At 38.7% G+C, this 27,555-nt stretch overlaps 3 protein-coding genes and 1 non-coding gene across 6 annotated transcripts; 3 read left to right on the forward strand and 1 right to left on the reverse strand.

Annotated features, from left to right (window-relative positions):
* Positions 1-70: 70 nt before the first annotated feature.
* On the reverse strand, positions 71-7,800 carry brat1 (BRCA1-associated ATM activator 1). 2 transcript variants are annotated; one of them, XM_041982649.1, is made up of 12 exons: positions 7,349-7,800; positions 6,580-6,728; positions 6,319-6,466; positions 5,131-5,572; positions 4,088-4,210; positions 3,853-3,944; positions 3,672-3,772; positions 3,408-3,594; positions 2,570-2,643; positions 1,789-1,873; positions 1,404-1,690; positions 71-1,294 (listed from the first exon to the last, which is right to left on the reverse strand). In XM_041982649.1, exons 1-12 carry the CDS (start codon positions 7,473-7,475, stop codon positions 383-385), a joined length of 2,727 nt encoding a protein of 908 aa, XP_041838583.1. In that variant the 5' UTR covers positions 7,476-7,800; the 3' UTR covers positions 71-382. The 2 variants fall into 2 exon arrangements, with proteins under 2 accessions (XP_041838583.1, XP_041838582.1); XM_041982648.1 differs by having other exon boundaries at positions 4,088-4,213.
* A 100-nt stretch (positions 7,801-7,900) lies between these two features.
* Positions 7,901-15,238, forward strand: eif3ba (eukaryotic translation initiation factor 3, subunit Ba). The gene is made up of 19 exons (XM_041982650.1): positions 7,901-8,119; positions 9,590-9,782; positions 9,935-10,054; positions 10,135-10,192; positions 10,297-10,425; positions 10,538-10,695; positions 10,868-10,999; positions 11,104-11,170; positions 11,254-11,300; positions 11,395-11,605; positions 11,693-11,765; positions 11,863-11,985; positions 12,085-12,163; positions 12,355-12,493; positions 12,601-12,726; positions 12,928-13,005; positions 13,253-13,361; positions 13,455-13,567; positions 14,709-15,238. Exons 1-18 carry the CDS (start codon positions 8,020-8,022, stop codon positions 13,553-13,555), a joined length of 2,043 nt encoding a protein of 680 aa, XP_041838584.1. The 5' UTR covers positions 7,901-8,019; the 3' UTR covers positions 13,556-13,567; positions 14,709-15,238.
* Positions 12,205-12,286, forward strand: LOC121639149. The gene has a single exon (XR_006010133.1). It is a non-coding gene; the product is annotated as a small nucleolar RNA SNORD60 (small nucleolar RNA).
* A 3,730-nt stretch (positions 15,239-18,968) lies between the features above and the next one.
* Positions 18,969-27,208, forward strand: LOC121638994 (carbohydrate sulfotransferase 12-like). 2 transcript variants are annotated; one of them, XM_041984131.1, is made up of 6 exons: positions 18,969-19,073; positions 21,020-21,658; positions 21,941-22,083; positions 24,894-25,022; positions 25,154-25,346; positions 26,564-27,208. In XM_041984131.1, exons 2-6 carry the CDS (start codon positions 21,143-21,145, stop codon positions 26,831-26,833), a joined length of 1,251 nt encoding a protein of 416 aa, XP_041840065.1. In that variant the 5' UTR covers positions 18,969-19,073; positions 21,020-21,142; the 3' UTR covers positions 26,834-27,208. The 2 variants fall into 2 exon arrangements, with proteins under 2 accessions (XP_041840065.1, XP_041840066.1); XM_041984132.1 differs by lacking the exon at positions 24,894-25,022.
* Positions 27,209-27,555: the final 347 nt, after the last annotated feature.

A 27,555-nucleotide genomic window follows, 5' to 3' on the forward strand; every position in this document is an offset into this window, starting at 1 on the left:
AATGCATGTTTCCAACTATATCAATGAAAATAAGTGGACTCTTAAATAAAAAAATCATGTTGCACTAATCCAGAGGAAGAAGTAGAGCAGTTTATTAGTGCTGAAAAATGAACGTCAATCTCACACAAGGTTAAATTATATTTACAATTTATTCATACAAAGAAAATTCTGTATAATCTAATGTAAATGGTTCTGGTAACAGCAGTGTGTGCCAATCAGTGTCTTCAAAATGGGTTAAGACAGGTACAATTTTTGATAAGAAATGTCTTTGATAACAAATTATGTGCTTTAACCACATTTATAAACACACGTCTGGTAGAAGAAAATCTGCTCCATAATCAGTGCAATTCCTATCATCAAAGACAACGTGTGTGTCTGTGTGTCAGTAGCAGTCCACTATAACCTCTTGGCCTGGTTCTGAGTTTGGGTGAGTGTAGGTGATGCTTGCAGTCAGTATATCCTGCAGCAGAGATAGAGGAGAGTTGTGAATGTGGTCACTGCTTTGAGTCAGCATCTCCAGCTTCTCGTCTAAATCCAGAGACCTCAACACCTCACAAACATTGACACGCACAGTGTGACTCCCAGCCCTCACATGTTCCATCGCAGCCTCACCACAGCCTTCAGAATCAACCATATCTGTTCCCTGAAATGGTCTCTGCTCGGTGGTGCCTGTCCCAGACTGGTTCTTGTCTCGCAGTATGTTCCTGATCTCTTGTGCCCAACCCCTTCCAGACAGTTCACAGGTCACTCCATTGTCTGTTGCCAGGGCAACACTTGCATCCTGGGCACTTAGCGACGGAGGACAAACAATGTCTCTGAGTCTTATCAGCAGTCGACAGGCCTTCAGAGCAACTGGTCTATCACAGTCAAACAAACCGCACAACAGTGCTGAGATGACCCCCTGCTCCCCCAAACTGTTCAGCACACTGACCAAATCTGACTCCACATGCTCTGTGTGTGTCTCAGTGTGCGCATGAACTGTATAGGTTTGGGTGGACATCAAAGCATAAGGGTGTGGTTGGGTCTCTAATACTTTTGTGTAACTGTGGTAACCTGAAAAGGCTTGGTCTATGAGGAGCCCAGCCAGATCCAGTGTGTAAACTTTGACCTCCCAGTCTAAATCAGCACTGCCTAGTGAGAGGACGGAGCACACAGACTGCATGAGGAGAGAGCAGGTGAAGGTAGGTGAAGAACATGAGGACAACCAGGTGGTGAAGTACTGTACAACAGCCCTCCTGGCAAATCCTTCAGTGTCCTGGGAGAGAATTTCAAGCAGCTGGGTCACTATTTCAGCCTGAAATGACAAAGATCAGGTTATCAACTGATAAGGATATGAAAACATGCTATTTGTCTCTAGAAATTCAGGTTTATTACAAGCCAAATATGAAATAATTTCTGCCCACCTGCTCTTGTGTAAGTGCTGCCCCCTGGTGCCAGCTGTGTGCCAGTGTCTGCGCCAGTGACGATATGGAGCTGGCTCTCACATAACTCTCTGGATCCTGCAGTGCATCTTTAAGGAGAGGAGTCGAGAAACAGCAGCCACCCAGCAGAGCCTCTGACACACTGCATACCTCCTCAGCTGACGTCTGGCATGCATGCACCCCTGCGAGGTGGCCCAGAAACTCCACAGTTGAGTCTCTCACCTCCCAACGGATGTCACACGCACGTTTCCTGACCACCTGAATTAGATCTAAAAGGAACGTGTGCAAAATAATTCATATCTGTGGGGACCAGTCACAAAGGGGTTTATCTCTGAACTGCAGTAAAGAGGCTGCTGGTTGGATTTACCTTTTCTGAGCTGGTCTGTTATGGCGGAGAGGTCTGTGCAAACACTTATCCACTTTACTAAGACCTGGTATGCCTTCTGTAACACCTAAGAAACACAAATTAAGCTGTTTTATTTATTATAGGAAAATCAGATTCATTATTTTGTGATGAACTTTGTTAAATTTGTCTAATATTTTAGAAATCATGAGGTAACTATTTAGTGTGTGCATCACAGCTAAGTGTGAAAAAAGAGGTCTATTGCTCTGAAAGTAAGTCAAAACTTTCCATTCAATGTGATTATACAGTGAAAACAATTGTTCACAAGTTAAAAACATTAAAGATATTTGGACCAAAACACCTCCACCTGATTACATCGTACAGAAATTACCACAAGCTATTGATGGTTCTACAAGCTACTGAATTTGTGTTTTTCAGACACTGTTTCTGCATTTTCATTAATAAAATAATAACATGTTGTAATATGTCATGTGTTGTTGTTTGATGTTTTATTGACCTAATTTTAAGACCTGGTTAAGGACAAGAGGATAATTATCTTCTTATGGAGGGGAGAAAAAAATTGTAGAACCTAAATATGATTAGAAAGTCTTATATAAGGTAAGTTTTGAACATCTATTTGTCAAGTTTGATTCCTGTACCTCAACGGGAGTTAAATGACCTTATAACCAGATGTGAGTAGTGTTGAAGTTACATATATTGAAATCAGCTGTTCATTAGCACTCAGAGACTAAATAAGACACAGATAGATGTGATCACGCATAAACAGACGCACAAGAAAACTTACTGTGGGGTCACAATCAGGATTATCCAAGTAGTGTATTAGAAGCGAGAACACCTCAACCAGCATAACCTGTGCTTCTGTAAAACACACAAAAATCACATTTATTGATGATGTTGAAAGGCTCTAATGGCATTTATTTAAGTGTTTGTACATTTATACATTTTTTGTATGGCATTTTTAGCTTTAATACCACATAGAGGATATCTTTGTGACATCCTGATAAATATTTTTTTACTTAAAGGGTTTGACTTTTACAAACTAAACTTAGTGCAAAAGTAAGGAAATGTGTGTTCAGTTGATTATTTCTCCCCTTAAAAAAAACTAAACAGTTTTGTGTTATTATATACTCTAAAACGGGTATAACTTGTAAGTATTGCACATTTTTGGATGAGCTTTAAGTACCAATCACGTGCCAGACATACATCTGTGACTGGAACACACCTGGCAGCACTTAAATCTCAACCCAAGCGTGAACACCAACATGAGAATATTGCAGAGAATTTTGGCACATCTTTTGGGGCCACTACCCACACATTTAGCTGTGTTGCTCATTCCACCGAAGCACAATTCTTACAAGTTATACCTCATTATAGAGATGATTCATCAGGCTTTCCAACGATAAAACATCAATTAATATTTATTAAAGTGGAGACAATCAACCGAACCTACATTTCCTTTCTTTTTGTGCCAAGTTTAGACTGAAATGACTGCACATACTATATTTTCATGTTCAGTTAACTGGATTAAAATCTATTGGCACTGGTGGATCATAAGATTATCCACCAGCAAACAAAGTTGGAGATGGCAGGACAATGTTTATTTCTGTTTAGAGGAAACTAACCTGAACTATTGCTGAGTGCCAAGAGAGCCTCTAGAGCACATTTCTGAACTTTACCACTGCCAGTGACATTTCTGGAAACTTTCAAACAACCAGCAGATGAGGAGGAAGAGTTTCCACTGCATAGCCTCAGTAATGATATAACTGCAGAGACGATTAAGCCCAGCGGACAGGGAAGGAGGTCAGGAGCCTGAAGGTGGGGGACACACTGGCGTGAGAATTTTTTCATACACAATAAATACAGCTGATGTTCGGTCTTTTACTCACCGTCTGTGCAATCTGTGGTATGTTTGTTAGACTGACACAAATCATGGTGACACAGGAGGTCTTAATCCCGAGCTGCTCCATCATTGAAAACCTATGCTCATCTGTAGCAGGAACAAACAACATATGCATTCAAATGAATGCTAAATGACGTATTTCTCACTTTTAAATATGTTTGTATTACCTAAAATGTTTGTGCCCAGTAAATTAAGGCCAGTAACAATGTCGAGGGGTAGCAGCAGAACTCTGGAAGACTGGGCTCTGTGGACATGGTCTCTGGACAAAAGACAAGGGGAAGACAACTTAGTACCCATGGGTTAATGAAAATAGAGGTTGCATTTGCCCTCTCTTTTCTATGGGTGAGGGCGAAACAGCGATGCACTGTAGAATGTAAAGCTGAGCTGTGAACGGACACTTACTTATAGCCGCTGTGGAGAAAAGCAGCCGCAGCAAGAATGAGGTCAGCAGGTTTCCTCGTGTTCAACATGAATGATAGAAGATGAGCGATACGTTGGTCTGGGACAGATCCATCACTGCCACAGCTGCTGAAACAAAAATAACATTAAACTGGATCAATTTATTAAAAGTTGACCTGATTTGATTTTAATCCTTCTTTCTTTATAGTTACGTACCAGCAGCTGTGTTAACTTACTGCTGTCTCAAATCCACACTGCATGTTCATTTCATTTTTTTCTTAAAAATGTGGTACAAATAAAAACGCCATCATGTATACTAGAAAACATTTTACAAACATTTTGTTGATGTACACTGCTGCCATTCACACTTTCTGTCAGTATAAATGAATAAAATGTATGACGTTCGTCTTTAGGATGGAACTGGGACACGCGATAAAAACAGAATATGACCAAAGCACGCAGACATGAAATCACTGTGTTGAGTAGAATAAATTATTTTATTTAGGGCCCTGGTTTTGTTCATGCTGATTGAATGTCTTTTCACTTGTCTTAACTTTGATGTCACAGCCGTGTTTTTTTTTCTACAAGTCAAAATGGGGCTTAATTGAAATTCTGGTTTTAACTTTCAGCTTAGATGGTCTTTATTTCCCCATTTTATTTACAAAGTCACTGTTGGTCAAATGATTTAATAAGTCACTTTTTGAAAGGTGCGATAATGTGGCATATGGGACCATTTTATACCATTAATGATAACTTTTACAAAAATGTATATATATATTTTTTATATTAGTTGATGTGAGTGTAACATAGCGGTTTCCTTGGTTTGGTTCTTTTTCTGGCTTTCTTTTAGGTGGCTCCACTGTTCAGTGTCATGACTTCCCACATTTTACCAGGAAGGGTCCCAATGTGATAAAAGATTCCTTCTTTTAAAGAGTTTTAAAGAGTCCTGAAGGAAGTACTATTTTTGGTGTTCATATGAATACTGTTGTCAAATCAAATCACTCCAAGGAAACAGTAAGAAATACACATGAAATACACAGGACTACCTGTGTGCAGCCAGAATGACATCCATCAGAGGAAGTGTGAGCTGACTGTAGTTTGTTGTCACAAGTTCCTCCAGAGAGTCTGTGACTGTCAGCAGCAGCTTCTCCTGCAGAGGAGGACTGGTCTGGGCCAGGAGTAGGGCCAACAGTTTGAGGACCTGCTGACTGTGATGAAGCTGTGAAGCATCTTTGGGAACCAGCAACTTCTTGAAGTACTCTGAGATTGCCATGATAAAAGCAGAGCCGTCTTTGTCAGTTTCCACAGTGGCCGTCAGGTGTTCTCTGTCTGTGCCTGTCCTTCTGTCTTCTTTATAATATACACCCTTGCATCCCGCAGATGAGACAGGCTGACAGGAGATCAGGATGTGAGCGAGCATTTGATTGGCAGCTGATGCAACAAATAGACTTGCGTCTGTCTGAAGTTGTAGGAGTGGTTCAATAAATTCTAATAAAGATAAAAAAAAAAGTATGAAGATATACTGGAATTAAAATGATTATTAGATAAAATGCTCATTTCAAAATATAAACAAACCTCTACCTATACACCAAGATTATTTCTTAATACTGTCTGTCTCCATTTGAAATCATATTAAATGGTGTCAGAAAATAAGGTCTAATTTTCTACATGTGTCATAGTGGTGTAACAATACATCGATCTACATCAATATATCAGTTTAATCATCTGTTTGAGATGCTGAATAGGAGTGAGGTTTGCACAATACTGTATCTCACAAAAGTGAATACACACCTCACATTTCTGCATTTAATTATACAAGCTGTACACTGACTATATTGTATCAGTATCATTTCTTCCGTGTTGTCCAATAAAAGATATAATAATTGCAGAAATGTGAAGTGTGTACTTACTTTAGTGAAATACTGTATATTGAGCTTTTCATCTTTTACATTGTGTAACATTTTTAAAGCTTAATTTGCAAAATGTGGAACTTTTGTGAAAAGGACAGTTTTTTTTTTACAACTCTGTGCTTTGGAATGAAATGTGAGATTTTAGCTGCATATTTGTGGTTGGATGAGTGGAAGCAAGCATGTGATATATTCTCATATCAATAATTAGCTCAATGAAATCTAAATCATGACAGGATTTGTTATACCACAAAAAATTGAATTGTTGTCCACTGACTCAATAATGTACAACAACCAAACTTGTGATTTACATCTCTAATATGTCACCTGCTTGCACAAAGAAACTCAAAGCCTTTGAATGCTGCAGCATTGTTCTTAATCCCCAGAGCCAGCCAACCCGTACAGATGGATCCTCCCAGAGCCCTGAACCCTGCCAGTGTTGAGCGTCGAAGACCAGGTCCAACACCGGGCTCTCCTACAAATATAAAAGGACATCATTGCGAAGGGAGGATGCAGTCAGTGATGTGTGGTTTTAATGTGTTTTTTGTTTAAGAGTTCAGTAAAAACACCAGGAGTCATAAGCCCTACCTGAAGAACTTGGAAGTTGTCCTCATTGGCAGCGATTAAACCGGTGAGTTTCAGAATGAAAGCGAGGATGCTGGGGTCTGGGGTTGAGTGGTTAACCACAGTGGATATGAATTTAAGCAGACATGGGCAGGTCTCCAGAAGAGATACCCCTTTATTAGATGGAGGAAAGTAAAACAGATTAAAAATACATCCAGGGTTGTATAAAACACACACACACACACACACACACACAAGAATTTACATTCAGTAGCTTTGTGATTTGAAGAGTTTGATTAACAAATTAGGCAGTTTGAATATGTCACTTTCATCTTTTAGAATTTTTAAAATGTGATTTTAATCATTTCTTACATTTTAGGTATAAATATAAATAAGTATAATCTTATATATATATATACATACATACATACATACACACACACACACACACATATATATATATATATGCATACATACATACATAGATACATACATGTCTGTCTGTGTGTGTGTGTGTGTGATCAAACTATCCACTGACTACGGTTTAATTTATTTGTTTTGTGCTTTGGTGGTTTATATTAAATAAAGCACTGCCAGCTGTGAACTTTTTGGGGGATCCAAGGAGGTGGTTTTAAGGAAATTTAACAGATGTGCCCAATTTGTTTCCATAGATCTATTATTGAAATGTCTCTAAGCCACCTAATATGGAAGAAGAACTTCTCAAACTGATTAAAAAAATAAATATATGACTGGTGAACAAAGATAAAAAGGGATGCTAAGGGTCAATACTAACCTGCATCGGTGAGCGCTGTGAACCAGTCCAGCAGTTTCTCCAGGCTAGTGTCATCGGGCAGAGATCTCCCTGAGGCGGCCAGCACCTCACAGACGCGCGGCAGAACTGACACACACTCACTTTCCATGGTACTAACCTAATTTGTATGTGTCTTCATAAACCTCAAAGATATACAGGCAACTTTACAGCTAACGCTCGTCAGCAAACACCAGCTCCCGCGTTAGCATTTAGCTAAAATCCGAATGACGTCGTATATAGTAAAGTGGTGAAAGCTAGCTAGCTGATATACAAAATAGTGCAGACTTTACTTGATATTTCAGTCGGTGTAGAATTTTCATACTCTCTCGCGGGAAATTGTATTGTACGTGGCTTCCCTTCCTTCAGCGTAACATTTATGAGCCCTGACAGATAAGCTGCACTCTACACTGACTACAAAGTAACAGGATGTGCTAATTCAAGTCAAGACTGCGATGTACTACCGATTACTATGTTTTACAACTTTATTTTTTCTCTGCAGCCTGCACACGCGCCTTCGAGCAGCTTCCGGTTGTAAGTTTCCGTCTCTTCGTCCATTTTCGCACATGGTATCGCACCGGCGGAGCATCGTTAGCCTCGCATTTTATGGGATTTTGCTCCCTTGTTGACGAAATTTAGCCGTGAAGTACAGTTAAATGCAAGGTACGGTGGATATGGTGGACGACCCAGAGTATGAGGAGGAGGAACCTTCCTTCAGCGACCCGGAGGACTTCGTAGATGACATCGACGATGACGGTGAGGGGCAGCAGGAAAAACGCCGGCTTTCTGGCCTGTTGCTAACCGTTAGCCAAGAGACCAATACTGGTTGTTATCAGATGCTAGAAATCTAGCTACGTTGTGGCGCTGCTAATCGAAATGAAGTGATATCATCCATTTAACAGTGCCTGGATATTAAAACGCTACCTAATATAAAACAGCCTCACCATAAGTCTTCCTCACCCAATGTGATGTTATCACAGTGGTATATGTGCTATTTAACGCCCGTTACAGCCTTACCCAGATCCCATAGACAGTCATTGTGGCCTTGCCACTCTTATCTGAATAAATGAAACCACATATGAATAAGGAAAGCAAAATAAAAGAACTCATCATCTTGCTGACTATATACCTAAATAGATTATGTAAATCTGCAGACTGCGAGCCTTGCTATGTATAATTCATTTTAACCATCTGGACATATAATTGTCTTACAGCAACGTTAGTATCAAACCGTCAGTTTTCTCTGCAGATAAAATGCGACCAGACTCAATATAGATGATTTTCATTTATAGTATTTTCTGGTTTTCAGAAACAGGCAGTGGGTAATGTTTTAGCACAATTCTCTGTACACTCATTCATTTGACCAGATTATTTGGTTTCTTAAGCCAGATGGGCGTATAAGGCACCACTGCAATAAATAAAGTGTTCAATTTTGAGCATAGTTAAGACATTAATTATAACTTAATAACTTTGACATACACTTGATCATGAAGAAATTGTTTGTTATGACAGTTCTGCCTTTTAAAAATACAGTTAAGCAGTGTGATGAAATACAATCCCCTAAACTCATGATAATGATGGTTTATAAAATTACATTTAAAAAATCAAACTTAATCAAGTAGAAATAATAATATTTTGGTCATTATTGAGATTTTTATTGTTTCTACTGACTTTGTAAACATTGTAAATTTAAATTTGGCCTTGAAGCTGAACCTAATTGTGTTTGTGATGTTATTCCTCGTAAGAACAATAAACCTTGTGGCCAAATTGTTTCCAAAAAAAGTGAATTTCATTCCCTTGTTTGCTGTCCAAATACTTTTTGCCATTTGGCCATAATTTAGAAAAACATTTGAGAGGCTGGCCAAGAGTCAGATTGCACTTTAGTGGAGAAATGAAAAGGATGTGCTGTAATGGAAAGGGTTGGTTTTAATTTAATAATAATAATCAGATCTTAATGGAATGTGAAATTAAAATATCAGTTATAAAAGCTCTAAATAGAATATGGTTATCTTCATTCAAAGATGTCAAGTTATGACATTTGCACAAATGAAAATGTGGTGCTACTCATTCAAATCTTAGATGAGGCTCGTGAGCTCATGTGAATTAAACTGAAAGTTGCCAGGACACAAAATGTTTCAGAAAGTTCAGCAGAAATGGTTCAAAACAGATGCCACAGTTTTATTGCCAATATTATCCTCTTTAAAATATTTTTCTTTCACTTTTCAGAGCTTCTGGGTGACATTTTGCGGGAGAAACCCCAGGAGGCTGATGGCATAGACTCAATGGTGGTGGTGGACAACGTGCCTCAGGTGGGCCCAGAGCGCTTGGATAAACTCAAGAACGTCATACACAAGATTTTCTCCAAGTTTGGCAAAATCACGACTGAGTTTTATCCAGATGCTGATGGCATGACCAAAGGGTAAGACCTAACTTCCTCAGATGTGTTTCCAGCTTTACTTTGGTATGTGTGTTTACTGCTTTCTGTTTAAAATCAAGAGTGAAACAGATTTTGTACATTTATTTATGTTTTTTTTTCTTCTTTTTTTTCATTGGTTTATTTTGTGTCTGCAGATATATTTTCTTGGAGTATGCTGCTCCCACTCAGGCACTTGAGGCAGTGAAGAATGCAGACGGATACAAACTTGACAAACAACATACATTCAGAGTCAACCTTTTCACTGATTTTGACAAGTATGTTTGCAATATCAGCTAAAACATGTGTAAAACTTGGGATACAGAGGATTAATATTCTGTGCTTATTTTTACTTCAGGTACATGAACATTAGTGATGAGTGGGAGACCCCAGAGAAGCAGCCTTTTAAAGACTTTGTGCGTTTTGGTCGTTTCTCTTAATCAAAATTAAAAACATTGCTTGGTAATTTATCATCATGTTGAAACTATGATTATGAAATGAACTCCGTCTCTCTGCACAGGGCAATATGCGTCATTGGATCGAGGACTCAGACTGCCGTGATCAGTACAGTGTGATCTATGAAGCTGGAGAGAGGACTGCCATTTTCTCAAATGATGTTAAAGAGCCAATCACAGCTGAGGAAAGAGCAGTAAGTTATCAGTTATACAAACAATCCGTGGGAAAAGCTGAACTGATTATGGTTATCATTGACAAGGACTCTTCGGTTTGGAGAAAACTAACATTTTTGTGTTTGGACACAGCGCTGGACGGAGACGTATGTTCGCTGGTCTCCTAAAGGCACCTACCTGGCCACCTTTCACCAGCGTGGCATTGCATTGTGGGGCGGCGAGAAGTTCAAACAGATTCAGAGGTTCAGCCATCAGGGCGTGTCCCTCATTGACTTTTCACCATGTGAGAGGTAGTTAACACATTACATCTCTCCACTCTTTACTCATTTGTTCATATATGGGACTGTTGTGAAAAAATGATGTCAGTAGTTGTGCACATAATCATTTTAAAGATTAACATTAAGTTAATTGCACTTTATTTGAGCTGCTGTACGCTTCATATGCGCTTTTGATGCTTCCCAGGTATGTGGTGACCTTCAGTCCATTGATGGACACAAAGGAGGATCCTCAGGCCATCATCATATGGGACATTCTGACTGGACAGAAGAAGAGAGGTTTCCACTGCGAGAGCTCTGCACATTGGCCCATATTCAAGTCAGAATACTATACTTTTATTTGTTCTTGTTTGAACTGCTCCATGCTCATATTTGCCTCTCTTGCAGCGTTTGAATATGTTGTAATCATACATATGTTCTCAGATGGAGCCACGATGGAAAGTTCTTTGCTAGGATGACTACAGACACGCTGAGCATTTATGAAACTCCTGTAAGTGCAATAAAAAAGAAAATCGTACATTTTTTAAGTACTGTGCACAAGTGATCTGAAAAGCATGTTTCTGCTGATTTTAGTCAATGGGCTTGCTGGACAAGAAAAGTCTCAAGATTACTGGGATCAAGTAAGAGTTCTTGTTTCTCATTATAACACTTTAAATTCTGATGGTATTCTATAATGAAATCTTGTTAAGAATCTGAGTGTTTGTACATCAACAGGGACTTCTCATGGTCTCCTGGTGACAACATCATAGCTTTCTGGGTACCTGAGGACAAGGACATCCCAGCGAGGGTGACTCTGATGCAGATGCCTTCCCGTCAAGAGATCCGTGTGCGGAATCTCTTCAATGTGGTTGACTGCAAACTGCACTGGCAAAGAAACGGAGATTATCTGTGTGTGAAAGTGGACAGGACTCCCAAAGGGACCCAGGTGCTTAAATCAAGAGGCAAACTAAGATACATTTAGTAATTGAAGATGGGGGGAAAAAAAGAAACCAATGTTCTGTTTCTTTTTCAGGGTGTTGTTACCAACTTTGAAATCTTCAGAATGAGAGAAAAGCAGGTTCCTGTTGATGTGGTGGAAATGAAGGGTAAGATAGTATAAATAAATGTACATAAACTCGATATGAATGTAATTCTTTGTCACACGAATTATCCAATGCCCTTTTTTTTATGTTTTCTTTTCAGAAAGCATCATAGCGTTTGCGTGGGAGCCCAATGGCAGCAAGTTTGCTGTTCTCCACGGAGAGTCTCCAAGAATTAACGCCTCCTTCTATCATGTCAAAAACAACGGCAAGATTGAGCTCATAAGTGAGTACATCAGATAGACGCACAAACCTCTGACAAAATTTAGCCTCTTGTTATGTGTCCTGTAAACTTTCATTAAATGTGTCTCTTTGTTTATTACAGAGATGTTTGACAAGCAACAGGCCAACAGCATCTTCTGGAGCCCTCAGGGACAGTTTATGGTGCTGGCTGGACTCAGAAGGTCAGTTTTATCTGTGTGAAAGAGAAGAAGAAGACACAAGAAGCCGCTGATGATACACTTAATACATTTTCTGACACCTCATATGAGAGCTAAGCTCCTGATTCCAATGCTAGTCTGAGGCTTGTAGTATTTGATGAGTGTTGATTAATGTCTTTATATGTGCATATAACCTTCACATTTTGTGTGTGCAGTATGAACGGAGCGCTCGCCTTTGTGGACACGTCAGACTGCACTATGATGAACATAGCAGAGCACTACATGGCATCTGATGTGGAGTGGGACCCAACTGGGCGATATGTCGTTACCTCCGTCTCCTGGTGGAGCCACAAGGTATGTACACAACGTTTGGTTTGTTGTTGCAGCCCTCCATTGTGTAGAAGTTCACCGTGAACTCCCTCTGACGTAGTGACAACTTTTTATTCACGGTGTGTGTTTAGGTGGACAATGCGTACTGGCTGTGGACGTTCCAAGGCCGTCTCCTTCAGAAAAACAACAAGGACCGCTTCTGTCAGCTGCTCTGGAGACCCAGACCTCCCACTCTGCTCAGCATAGATCAGATCAAGGTACAGTTTTATCTGTATACTGTGCTTGTGTGGAGTCACAGATGATGAACACAGCTGAAGAGCTACACTGTCTTTATCGTGCTATGATCTGAGACTACAACGTTCTCTATATTTATGCAACACAAACATAAGACTGGTTATCTTTCTCTTGATTTATGGCTTTAAAACCTTTTCTTACTACTCTCGTCCATTTTCTTGCAGATGATCAAAAAGGATCTTAAGAAATACTCAAAGATCTTTGAGCAGAAGGATCGTCTGAGCCAGTCAAAGGCTTCAAAGGTTTGCCCCTTTGCGTCAGCCTTTTTCCCTCAATGTTGTTCTCTCATGTATTTATTTATTAATTTTTTTAGCCATTTCAAATTTCTTCCAAAGCAACAGCAAAACTAGATAAAAGATTAACAGATAATCATTAATAAGGCAAATCTTTGTTCATCTCAGTTTTTTTTTTTGTAGAGGATTTATTGGGTAAGTCATACAGACACAGTTGTTGTGAAGCTGAGTGTGTCGGTTTTGTGTGTGAGCATAGGAGCTGGTGGACAAGCGCAGGGCCATGATGGAAGAGTACCGTCGCTATCGTGAGACAGCACTGCAAATCTATCTGGAACAGAAGAGCATTCGCCTTGAGCTCAGAGGAGGTGGGACATCGTTCTGCAGTACCATTTACCTTCACTTGCCTTGGTTTATAGCCTCGTTCATATACATGTATCTGTGTTCCTCATATTTTGCAGGAGTTGACACTGATGAGCTAGACAGCAATGTGGATGACTGGGAGGAGGAGACCATTGAGTTTTTTATCAACGAAGAAATCATTCCCCTTGGAGATCTGTAGTCCCCTACGCAGGTAACACATGCAGTGTACTTGGTGATCATTAAATAAACTGCCTGGCTCAAAAAAACAAGAATAAAAAATCTGATGCAGTTAGTAGCTTTTCATTCTTTAAATAGCCAAGTTTGAACACACATCCTGTGATTATGGGAAAGATGGTGAAATGATTGGTCTGCACCAAGTACACTAAATGGAGCAATTTGCTGAAACTTCTAAAAGTGGGTTGCAAACTTTCTAATATCTTTATTACCTGGAAGGTATAGTGGTGGGCCATCATCTTCCTCATCAAATGTGTTCAGAGGAAAATCCTGAATGATTATGATCAAAGCTTACTTATGTTTGGTGAGATCAAATACAGAAAATCAACAGTTTAACTCTGTAATGCTTCTAGTGAAAATAAGAACATTTCCACATGTTGTGTGAAGAGAACTGAATGTGTTGAGACGAAATGCCCCGAAAAAAAACACTTAGTGAAGCTCATTAAAGAGAATGAAAAGACTGAAATTTATTAGGGATAAAGGTCAAACTCTATAGCGATGTAAAAATGTCATGTCTGTATTCAGATTAATCCTGTTCCAGAGTGATGGGTGTACCAGTTTAACATAGCAGCAGAAATGCTGCACCCACCATGCCTAATGCGTTACAAGCCTGTAGGAGCAGTGTTATGATCTAGGGTTGCTTCAGTTGGTCAGGTCTAGTTTTACCAATGTTGAGGTCAGCTGACCTGAATGATCTAAATGGTCAGGGTTTTTTTTTTTTTTTTTCAAAAGAGTTTTTTTTTCCCCCCCTGATGGCATAGCCATATTTCAAAATAATAAAACCTAAATTCACTTCTGTACAACTCAGATTGTGTCCGAGGAATTTAGGGAGCCTGAGACTTTTTCACAAGAGTTCAGACCTCAGCTATTGAGAATGTTTGGGGAAGTGCTAGAGAAGACTTAACACAGTGGACTGACTTTCCGTCAACAGCACATGATCTGTGGAAAAGTTCATGCAGCTCTGGTTGGAAATGGATGTTGTGGGACTATTTGGTACAGTGGGCAGTGTAGATTCAATATGAAACTGGTTTTATTGGAACAACTTTTAATCACATGCTCACACAACTATTTACAAAAATACTTAAATGTCTTTTAATCTGTTTTTTTTCTTCTTGCAGTCCATCCATTTTTGTGTGGAAGGAGGAGAGAGGGACGGTGTCTTTGATTGGAGGACGACGACCACACTGTGAATCTTGGGTTCATCTTGAGCCTCAATTTTCAACTTCAGTGGCATCATCACAGCACGCCACATTGAGGGACAAGAGAAGATATTTTGTATCACATATTCTCTCTTTGTCTGTCATCATCTACCCTATTTTCTTCTCTGTGGAACTTGATATTCACTAATACTGCCTCCTTTTTTCTAGTCATTGGTTGGGAGTAATCAACTTTCAGCCCCATATTGTGGGACATTCTTCCTCTTGGGGTTGTTTCAGATCCAGCCACATCATGCTAGTGTGTTACTACAGGACAGCACAGAGTGCCATAACAGTGCAGGATGGAGGTGTTCAGACTAAACACATAGCCTTGTCAATTAATGTGCTGGTGTGGCATTATAGTGGCCTGTATCCTCCTCCTTTCAGACTCTGCTTTCACACAGGGAGGGGGTGCGCAGTGGGAATAACTTTAAATAAACATTCAAAAACAATTATCTGGCTTTGTCTTTGTTTTTATGTGGTAATGTGTAATGTTTGACATTACACCGACCTTATACACGCACGTTCAAGTCTCAGTAAGTTGTTGCAACCTGAACCATGTCATCCATTTTATCATTGTCAAAAAAGTACCCCAAACTTCTCAAGTATTTGAGTTTAATGTTTTTCTGGTGCATATGGTAAAACTAATTTCTGTGTTGACCATTGTTTTATAGATTCCTATTAATTAGGCTGTCAGGTGGCCATAATAAGAATATTGTGTTTAGTGACATTTATTGACTGAATGTATATTTCAGAGTCAACTAGAACCTTTTGAGTAGTTTTGAACTGGCCTGTAATCCACTGGAGCATTTAATTGGTGACAGTTTGCTAGGAGATTCAGGATATTTCAGGGCAATGTCAGCAACATGAATTTTAAATAACATGCATTGATGAATTAAGACAAAAAGAGAAATGTATGCTTCAGGTGAGACATTAACATACACCCATAGCATTACTGGGTTTTCAGTGAAACATACATGTATTTTCATTTATTTTAATTTGAGGATATTCGGCTTTTGTTCCAAGTTTTAAAACTAGCCATCATACAGAGGATGAACTAAGCCTTTCTTAATAAAGCTGAACTTGTGCTGTTTTAAGTCAAAATGTGTTGTGAAAAAGGCCTATCAATATTGTGTACATGTGCCAGTTCATGATGTTAAAAAAAAAATATGGATGCATCATAGTCTCAACAGAAAAATAGCTTGACGATGTCCTGGAGTGTCTTGCACCAGGATGTTTGCAATAGATCCTCTGAGAAAGACCACATTTAGGCTCCTGAGCTTCTTTCTTGAATGACATCCCCTCAATCCTTAGTATTCAGCAGCCTCTACATGGCAGACTTGCCCTTGGTGTTTTCTTGGCTCTTCCTGTGAAGCTGTCTGTCTTCTTCTACGTTAGTGTGCTGCAGCTCTCGAGGAAAAAGGAAGTGACCCAGAGCAAATGGGTGGTGCCAAATATAGATATGTACTTTATTAATCCTGTGAGGGATTTTTTCTGTTAAAGCAGCGGCCATCAGATAATAAATAAAGATCAGATATATAAGAAAAAAATGCAAACATAAAGAGAAATGGAAAATAAACTCATTATACACAATATACAAGGAAAGCCCCAAAAACACATAAAATGGCTATACACACAGACTATATATGATTATAGACAGATTAGAGGTTGTTGGGTATGTTTGGGTAAAAATGCAGAGATAATGATCACCTCTCACACATGGAGGAGTAATTGTACAGGGTTATTGTGAAAGAAATGATTTCCTGAACCTCTCTTTATGACCGCGGAGCTGCAGCAGTCTGTTAGTGAAAGAGTTCGGTTGTCCCTTCAGCATACTATGTAGTGGGTGTGAGGAATTGTCTATGATGGAGCTGATGCTGCTCCCCCAGCACACCACAGCATACATGATGACACTGGTCACCACAGACTGGAAGAACATCTCCAGCAGTTTGCTGCAGACATTAAATGATCTGACCTTCCTCAGGAAGTAGAGTCTGCTCATCCCCTTCGTGTACACAGCATCTGTTCAGTCTGCTATCTAGGTGCACACCCAAGACTTTATAGCTCTCCACAACCTCCACCTCCTCACCCAAGATCCTGGTGGGCTGGTGTGCATATTCCTCCTCCTAAGATCACTAACAATCTCCTTCGTCTTGTTCACATTCAGAAGGAGATGCTTCCTGTTGCTCCAAAAAGTTGTTCATCATCTCCCTGTATTCCTTCTCCTGTCTATCTCTGATACATTCAACCACCACCGAGTTGTCAGACTATCTCTGCAGATGGCACGAGATGTATTTAAAGTCAGAGGTGTACGAGGTGAAGAGGTATGGTGGCAGGACCATGGCCTGAGGTGCTCAATATGAGGCTGATATGCAAACTTAAGAAGGTCCTGCATGGATTCCAGCTGTGGTCTCAGGTGGACCAGGACCAGTCTCTCCCGCACCTTCATGACGTGTGACGTTAGAGCAATCTGTCTGAAGTCTGAGGGGCGAGATGGAGAAGCTTTTTTTAGGAACCGGTACCAGGCAGGATGTTCTCCAGAGTACTGGCACCCTCTCCTGCAATGTATAGGCAGATTAATGACATCAGGAACAAAAGGAGCAAACACAGGAAGCATAGCATGGTTGTTATAAACTGGACTGATGTGGATCATATAATGGATTTGTTTTCATTGGATTATAACTGAACTACAATGAACTGAACTGATTTGGACCATGTCTATAAATATACCTTGAGTTTGTTGTGATCTAAAGACCAAACAAAACAAACTGAAAACCCAAAAGATAAAATCCAGACAAGACAAAACAAAAGAAGCGTACAGACCAAATGTTTCTTAAATATATCTAATGGTGGCGAGGCTTCTTAAACTACTTTCAAGGCCTTTTAATTTAACTGACCACAGATAAGAGCACTAAAATGATATCACAGCCTGCAGAGAGATTACTTAAAATCACACCATAGTTCCTCTATTGTATAATGGCTAATTAAACCCTGGGTTTCACTGTCAGTTCATACATCTGTGTTTATTATAGACAATAACCTTAAAAAGTGCTGTTTATGTAACTGACAATTTCCATTTATGTCTCATGATTCCCCTCATTCTAGGCAATCTGTGAGGTAAAAGAACCACAAACAAACTTAAAGGAGTTTTATGTGTGTTTTACAAAGTTTCCCTGTATTCTTCCTTCATCTCAAGCAGATGCAAACCAGGAATATGGCCATTCATGCTGCCAAAAGAACAGAGAAAATTGAATAGAAGCCTGCAAATAAACAGCAGGCTAAAGTCCCTGTAAAATTCTCATCTCATGCCAATCCTATATTTTTTTGTATTTTTTCCATCTAAATTTGGCTTTTTTGCCAAAATAGATCTTTATTCATTCAGTCATATATTAGATTATGGCAAAATCCTGGAAGCCATTAGGGGCTTGAACAGATAGAGTTTTTTTTATTATTATTTTTAAAAAATTATTTAAACCAGCGGGAAATTACAATTTTTTAAAGATTTTTTTTCCATTTTTTTTTTAAACATGAAAAACATAAAACACAATAATATAACAAACACAAATGACTTGTGATTTACCTTTCATTGCTCTTCTACAATTTTCTTTCAGTGTGATTCATTCTTTATATGTGTTGGTAGTGAGTGTGTGTGTGTTATAGAGAAGCCTATTACATGACTTGTAACACCTTATGGGCCAAAAAGTCCAGAAAAGCTCTGTATTATGCAGTCTATATTTACCATTTAGTTCCATTCCAACATCAGATATAATGCACTTGATCAGGGATCCACAATGTATAATATTATAAATGAAAAACACTTAAAATACTGGCTAGCTGTGTTAAAATTATTAAATGAAACTTCAAGACACAGTCATTTCTGGTTTAAAAAATATCCTTTGAGTGATTTGAAAAAATACAAATGAGCAAATAAGAATAACCTAGGCACATGAGATGTAATAGCTATCTAAAGGAAGTCACGGCATTATTCGGTGGAGATCTTTGTAGCCGCCTGGAGGTGTCAGGTGCCAGCCTAATGGACAGGGCGGGTTTATGGTTTTACAAATGAAATCCTGGCGATAGTGAATTTATAGTAACGTGTAAAAGGAAAGTCTGTGGAACATGTGGACGCGTGGGTGGCTTGATTCTGACATCTCGCGAGATTACCTTCTTTATTCCGTGGGGAGCGTAGACCGCTGCAGCCCGGTCTCATCACCGGACAGACTGTTAGATAGAGAGAGGGAACACCGAGCGGACCGACTGACCGGCACAATGGATATATTCTGCTGGGTAAGATTAAAAGCATGATTTAAGATGTTTTTCGTCACACATATTAATGCTCACATGAAGCTGCCGGTACGAGAGTATAAAAGGAACCGAACCGGGCTTTGTTACACCTAAGAGGGAGTAAGGGGAGAATGTGCTGCGGGGAGTGGTAGTAGTTGTTATTGTGGAGATTTGTCCAGCCCTTGTGCGGTCGGATGCTGTGGAGAGGAAATTAAAGGGATTAAAGTGTCCGCTTGCATGACAGAGGGACAGTGTCCGGGGCTGTCCGTGAAAGGACACATTGTAGCCTGTGTACTGGTTGTTTCCCACCGAGCACCGAGTTCAGCTGGTCACAAGTCGCTTGGAAAAAATTTATATTACCTGTAGTAACGCCGTCTAATATCACGGGCCCCTTTAAATGATGAGAAATAAACTGAAAAAATCTGAGCTCACACAAAAAGATTTAATGTGTTTTTTTCTTTTGCGCGTATCGGTGCGCACGTGTGTGCGTATGTGTGTACAACGCGTGGCAAGAAGGAAAAGAGTTCATATAGATGTTCATTTCTCCACACAGGCTCCTCCAGTCTGCAAGGAGTTGGGGTTTTCCACTGAAAAAAAGGACCTATAATTTCCTCTGTGAGAACATGAGCACTGTGTATGTTTTTCTCTTTCTCTGGAATGCATCTGATTTTATTCGTACCATCTTTTTTCCCCACAATTTACCCCGACAGCAGATGTTTTTATAGGATAGACAATGAGGCTGCCCCCACCTCCACACCAAGCCCCGTTTGTTCGCATCTCCGTGACAGCTGAGCGTCCCGGGCGGAGCCAGTGGTTCCCACGGCCCCTGGGTGATTTTTGAAGGGTTGTTTTTTTTTTAAATCTGGGCTCATTATAACTTGAAGAAGACTGCATTGTTTACAGACAACTCTACGCAATGCATTTTATTCTAAGCTATGTTTGAATATTTTACTTATGAAATTAAAACCAATATATATGTGTATATATATATATATATACATAAGCTTAGTAATTGCAGCATGGGAGAGTTGAATTTCATATTTCACATTTAGACTGTGCATGAGATTGCTCAGGCTTATTTAATATGCATTATTAATCCATTACACAAATATAATTGTGTATCTAATGTAATATCAATGTGCATTATCTTAAATTGGAAAATCTAGATGTATGGTAAAATTGGATGAACATTTGCATTGGCCTCTCTTAGTTAAATGGCTGTTCCTAATATTTTACATGCTCCTGTGTGTTATTGGTATTTATTGGGAGTGGAAAAAAGTCAGTTAAATAAAAAAAGTAGTATAAAGAGAGGTCTAGTGGTGAAAATTTCAAAACTGTATAACTACTCTAACTCCTCAGACCTTGTCAAAGATTTTCAGTTCCTCAAAGCAGCTGCTTAACACTCAAACTATATAAAATAATTGACACTCACATAGCTGGACAGGACTATAAATGTTTTCAGACAGCTGTCTTGACCATTCCTTTATGTAAATGGAAATAATAAATCCTGGAGCACTGTAATACTGCTAGTGGGCGGAATAGCTTCAATTGAATACCAGCAAATTCTTAAAACAAACATCATAGTGTCTGATCAGTGCTGAAGATTTTTGTGTTTCTAAACACACCCTAAACAAATTTAGGTTAGTTTAAGTTATTATCACATTGCAAATAATAGAAATTGAAATGTAATCTTGCAGATTTTTTTAAAAGTAATCTTGAACTTTTTTTATCTTTTGGGGAGGAGGTTTTGTTTTAATCACTTGCTTGCTCAGACTTTTCCTGCTTGTCGTGCATGCTCACCTTGTGAAGTAAGGACACTATCTAGATATTAATCTTTTAGAATAAATCTGGTATGAGGCTGTTTTCATTCTGATGCACTATATTTAGACTGTCAAAAAATGTAGTTATATTTCCTCACTTTATATTTCTTTTGTTTTTTTTCTTTCTAGCTGCATCTGCCAAACAGGAAGTGTCTACTTCCGTGATAGATACCCACCATGGGGCGAAGATAAACACTTCCTCTTTTTTTTTTTTTTTTTTTTACCAATCAGGAGCCTTGATTTGTTATAATCATGGGAACATGGCGCGGTCTTCAAGTGGCTTTTCTCCTGGGGTCTTTATTTATGATCCTACTAATTATTGTGTACTGGGATGACGTTGGAGGGTTCAGCCTCCACCCGTTTCAGGATCTGAAACACGGCTCGCTTCACTCTGGCTGTTGTAGCCCCATTTTTACAAGGGCTTCACTGTCTGTGTCCACCATGCAAACACAGACAGGTTCTTCCACCACTGTCCCCACCATCACTTCCAGCACTACCTTCTTATCAAAAGGAGCAGCTAAGAAACATACAGAAGAGGAGCAAAAGAAGGTGAAATCAAGGAAGTATGAGGAGAATAAGAGGACTCATGTGCTGGTTGACAAAAGTGAACAGGAGGTGAGGAAGCAGAGGATTATGAACATGTGTTCAGGAAGTGACACGGTAGAATTCCCTGGGAGGACTCGAGCATTTGAGCAGATCCCCAACAGGGAACTGGACCACCTGATAGTGGATGATACACACCAGATTATCTACTGCTATGTTCCCAAGGTACAGCTCCTTCTTGTCTGTCAGTATTTATATGATATTACTAGTAGTAAACATATATACTGTCATGTGTTGTGTATTTATGTTCTATGTTCACTGTGTGTAGATTAACACATTGCATTTGAAAAATATTTGAATGAAAGGAAAAAAAACACATCTTAGATCACAGCACGTCATTGTTATTCTTGCATGTTGCACCATAGACGTGCATGTCTGGACATGATTCTCTTTCTGAATATTTTAAATTCTCATTCCAGCTTTCTCCCATTACTCTTGTCTGTTCAGGTAGCGTGTACCAACTGGAAAAGAGTCATGGTCGTTCTGGCTCAGTCTCTGATCTCGCCATCCTCAGGAAAACCATACACCGATCCAGAGGCTGTACCTCCTGACCTTGTACACAACTCCTCTCTTCACCTCACCTTTGCCAAGTATGTCACATGATAATATGTACTCTTTTTTATTATTTTATGTTATCCATTAATTTTATTCATAACAGATATTTCACACGTCTCCCTAAAGATATTGTTACTAGTCATTGATTCTTCAACATCTTAGAAATTCTCTGTTCACTCATTGTCTGATGAGGAGAGAAAAATATGTTTTCCTGAAAGAAAATAAACAGTATCAACTTCTTTCAGATTGCTGATTAACTGGAGTTGTCTGAAAGGTCAGGTCAAAAGATTAGATAAATTATGATACTGATACATTTTACAAGCTTTCGGTTTGATTTCTGAGGTCTATTAGAAGAGGTTTAAATGCCTTGTTCTTTCTTAACCACATTATCTTTTTCATACTGGACATTTCTTCAGCACTGCATGTCTCCCTTTGTCTGCAATGCTCTGATTTGGCTCCTGGCTCTTTAAGGCCTGTTTCTCATGAGGCTGTCTGCTCTCATTTGTTAGCTCACTGATCAGACATGATCATTCTTTATTTGATGTGTGAAATACTAGCCATGTTTTTTATAGGGGCTGTCACTTTTTGATGAAACTTTGAACATTCTTTTGACTGTGGAAACCTTGAAAGTGCAATGACCCTTCAAAATTAAAATTTGGCTGGCAGATCATGTGTGCCATGTGTAGAGGCCTCAGCTTCTCATTTTAGTCAAGCTACTGTATAATGAAGGCTACTATGGCACAAAAATCCTTAAAAAAGAAAATTACAGTCTGTAAGAGCTTCAGATCACAGACTGTGTAGAAAGATTTTCTGACCTTTTGAAAGGTGGTTTAATATCTGCTTGAATTAATGTCCTGCCTTCTTTATAAAGGAAACTAATAATGTTTTCTTGGTTACTGAAACAAGTAAAGTAACAAATAAGTTTTGCGTACAAGTCCATCATGACACCAAAGCATCTGTAAAGTAGTGTTTGGGCAGTATTTTGAATTTTACTCTGTCTGACTAAGTAAAAGTAAAAACAAGTAAAAGTCTTTGCTGTGGACTCATTTACAACCGTTCCTCTTAAGTAAGACAACAGAGGAAACATAGACTATTAAGACATGTTCAATGTCAATTTAATCAAACGATGAAATAAATTAAGTCAGAATTTGTTTTGAGAATCCCCACATGACATGGGGATGAAGTCAAGACCAGGCGTGACTACAAATGAGGCTTCTCAGGCTGTTTAAGAGCGGCATTTCCTGTGTGAGAAAATGTTGTGAACTGTTAACTTTGTAACATTGCAAAGCTTTCATTTACACAAATAAAGCTGTGTAACAGTAATGCACAGAGACAAAGGATAGAAAAGGCCCAAAAATGGCTTTTTTTTTTAACGGTAGAGACACAATTAAAGTACTTGTAGTACAGAATGAAAGAAGCAGAGATGAGAGAAGAGCTGAATGAATGAATGTTTTTATTTTAGCATATTACATGAAATCATACAAATCAAAATGAAATAATACATAATCAAAATTAGAAATAGAAAAAAAGATGGAAGCACTTAAGAATAAGCACCATAATAAAAAGAAATCAATAAATTGTATAACAGAGTATTTAATTTAATTTATTTTAATTTTATTTAATTTTCCTAAATTATGATGAAAGTATCATTTCCACACGGCACCAGCAGATTCATTAGCGTTCTTGTGCTGAACTCAGCCTTCTCTGTATAGTATATAGATATAATTTCAGAATGACCTTAGTGTCCAAAGGTTTTTTCCTTCTTTGAAATCGACTTTCTTATTTGCAGTGGTTGCAAATTTAATACACTGGATGCTCCAAAGGTCACATGCTTAATTATTCCTCCCAGGAAAGTCAGTAAATACAGACGGTACAGCACTCAAAAGGAAATATTGACCTTTATAATTTTAAAACAATATCCAGAGGAGAAAGGATGAGTTAGATATCTTTAATTTTATCAGCATTTGGGCAGAAGCAAAAAAAAAAAAAGAAAAAGAAAAAGAAGGACCAAGTCCAATAAGGTTGATGCCCATTTGAAATCAAAACAAAAGTGTGAAATCCCAAAGTCATTATTGATTAATAAAAGCACAACATCTGCTCTGCTCCTTGGGGGGGAAGTGATTTGTAGTCACACAAAACAAAACGTAATTGTGTAGACTAAATAAACCAAACTGTTACTTATGTTAGCCCCTGTGTAATTTGCAGTAACATCTTTGTGTAGATCAGTGTTTGAAAACATGAGAGTGAAGGATGTAGACTAATAAAAAATGAGCTGGATATGTAATCCCATAATGAAAGTTTGAAGAAAATCTAACAGAAGCTTAAGGTAACTTCATGATGCATAAATAAGAGAGATTCAGCCTGGCTATAATAAAGTATGCATTGAAACATTAACTACTCCTTGTTGTTTCAGTTGGTGAAAAATGACTTAATTTTCCTTATCAGAAAAAGAGCTCAGCAATAACCTCTATAATAAGGCAGGTTGAGAAACTACACTTCAGCCTATCTTTGAGCTATAGGAGCTATTTAGTGAGCTGACACTAGGAAGAGAGAGTGGAAATGACAGGCGGGGCTTGGTACTGCAGCACAGACAGACCTTTCTTTACCCCTTGGGAGCAGAACATGTGTTTTTCTTTTCGTTATACAGGACACGTTTTTCCCCATTTAGAAGGGATCTGAGTTTGCTTTCCAGTGATCTGATGTCACTACCAAATGCTTTCAGTATTACATGAGACTAAGCAGCTAAGCACATTTTTTTGGCAAACTCAAAATAACAGGAGAAAGACAGCAACAGCAGCAGATGTGCCTCTCATGGTGCTTTTTGTGTTTGTTTCTCTTTTACCAGATTTTGGCACCATTATGGTTCTCTGTCCCGCCACCTGATGGCACTCAAGCTTCAGCACTATACCAAGTTTCTGTTTGTACGAGACCCTTTTGTGCGCCTTATCTCTGCCTTCAGAAACAAGTTTGGGAGGTGTGTGTTTTATGTGCATGTATGCTGATTCACCTACAACTACGAGAAATGTGCTTCGTCTATGACTAAACAGTCGTCCAATCAATAGTTTAATTAACTATTAAAATGTACATGTCTGCGTGTTTGTTCAGGCCGAATGAGGATTTCTACAGGCAGTTTGGTTCAGTCATGCTGCGTCGTTACGGTAATGTGTCAGGGAGTTTGCCAGAGACGGCTGCTGAGGCGTTTGCAGCAGGAATCAAACCAACATTTCAGCAGTTTATCACATACCTGCTGGATCCAGAGACTGAGAAGGAAAGCATCTTCAATGAACACTGGCGGCAGGTATTTCTCTTACAGACATAGATGAAGAACCTCACATGCATGCTGATATATCCTTGCTAAAATTGAATTGTCTCATTTTTTCTACCATTACACATCTTCTCTAAGAAAGCACACAATGTTTATGACCCTGTAAATCCAACATACTGAGGTTTAAACCATGTTGGTGGTCAGCATGCAAAAAAAAAAAAAAAAATCCAATTTACTGTATTATGGGTTCCAATAAACTTATGACAAACAAGGAATGCTGATTCACAATGTGAATCAGTCTGTGATTATGGAAATCATAATTTAGTTTGAAAATATGCCATCAGAACTAAATAATTATGCTAGAAGATTATCTTCTGGCATAATTTAATTTAATTAAATAAAGGTTTTGGGGAGTGCAGTACATGGAATTCTGTAATACTTTGCAGAATTTGGTTCAGATGTATCCAAAATACTGACCTAAAATGATCACACCACTAGAAGTTAAATGCAACAAATTTTGTTCACTGCAAGAAGTAAGAGTAACTCATAGAAACTCATAGTCATAGAGACACAACTGATGCAAGCAGAGCAAAAGGCTGCAAACTCTAAAAGCACAAAAGAAGGCTGACCAGCTATGGCTTCAGATGTGGAGTAGCTTTAAACAACTTCTCAGGAAGGAAAACAAGGTCAAATGCTCAGGGTGCCTGAGAGATATTGACATTTCGCAGAGGATGATGGAAAAATCTTGTCAAATGTTTACTGTCAACACAATGAAACAGTAACGTATCTCTGCAGTACTATGGAGAATACAATGAGAAATCGTTGTATTAGGCTGCTACTACAGGCAGGAATGACATCCTATATAGTTTTTCATTACAGTTGGGATGTAAAAGGTTTAGGCCAAATACAGGCTGTTGTTTTATCAGTGTGTTGTGTAGAGGATGTGCAAAGTCCATTGTGTTCTGGGTCTTGTCTGATATTGCTGCCTCACCACATAGCTGCAAAGAGAAGGGTACCCTCCACTGCAGACTTATAGAAGATATAAAAGATCATGCTACAAATGCACAAGGGTCAAACATGAGCAGAAAGCAGAGCCGACTCTGCTTCTTCTTGTACTTGCTCAAATACATGAACATCAAGTGATAAAGCAATGAAGCCCCCAAAAAATAGATAATAAAAACAATGTAATAATAGTGTTCATGTACTCCTTTGGTCTAATATTAAAATTTTTCTGTTTTTTTCTGTTTGAGGTGTACCGTTTGTGCCATCCATGCCAGGTGAAGTATAACTTCATTGGGCGATTAGAAACCCTGGAAACAGATGCAGAACAACTACTGAAGGATCTGAAGGTGGATCATCTGCTACGCTTCCCTTCAGGAGCTCGAAACCGTACTGCAACCAGCTGGGAAAAGGACTGGTTTGCACAGATACCCATTACCAAAAGGAGAGAACTATACAAGCTGTATCAACCAGACTTTGAGCTGTTTGGCTACCCCAAACCGGACAGTGTGCTCCACTGATAAACTACACTGAGCCAAAGGGTAATTCACTTTGTGAAGTACCCGCATGTTGCCTACTTGTGCACATCCAACTCGTGCCTCTGAAGACCAGTCTGTAATGCTGTTTGTCTCATTTACTTTGTGCACACCTCAAACATCAGTTCAAACAAAGTGCCTGCCAATATTATTTATCATTTGATATCTTATGTGCATCAGCTTACCAGTTACATTGTCTCAGCTTGATGCCCATGTAGAGGTACTTTGAATAGTTTAATTGTGAATAGTAGTGTATTCTGCTAAGTCATGGGTGAAGCACTGGGGCTAACTGTAAGCTGATATCATTGAAGGGAATTATGTTGCAGAAAAATGAAGGGTTTAATAAATCTTTTGACTTTCTGTAATTTTAAAGTGTGTTCTTTCATAGCTAAAATCAAAGGAGAAAAACCACACTGTAAAACACATTACAAGTTATTCATTTATTTAGTCTCAAAGTACTACTTAGTATATAAGAACATGGACATCTTCCAAGTCTGATTTTGCTTGGTATAAGAATTGCCAAACCTGAGAATAATAGATTATATGCTTAATTTTTTTTTTTATCAAACCCTGAAAAAATAGAGAAATGTTCTGAGCCAGTCAACAAAAGAGTGCTTTATGAAAGTGCAATAATAAATTACAATAACATAATGTGTACAGATTCAAAATAAATCGGAGGAAAATTCAATACAACATATTGTTTTACA

This window comes from Melanotaenia boesemani, chromosome 4 (assembly GCF_017639745.1).
Source record: "Melanotaenia boesemani isolate fMelBoe1 chromosome 4, fMelBoe1.pri, whole genome shotgun sequence".
Classification (NCBI taxonomy): Eukaryota; Metazoa; Chordata; class Actinopteri; order Atheriniformes; family Melanotaeniidae; genus Melanotaenia; species Melanotaenia boesemani.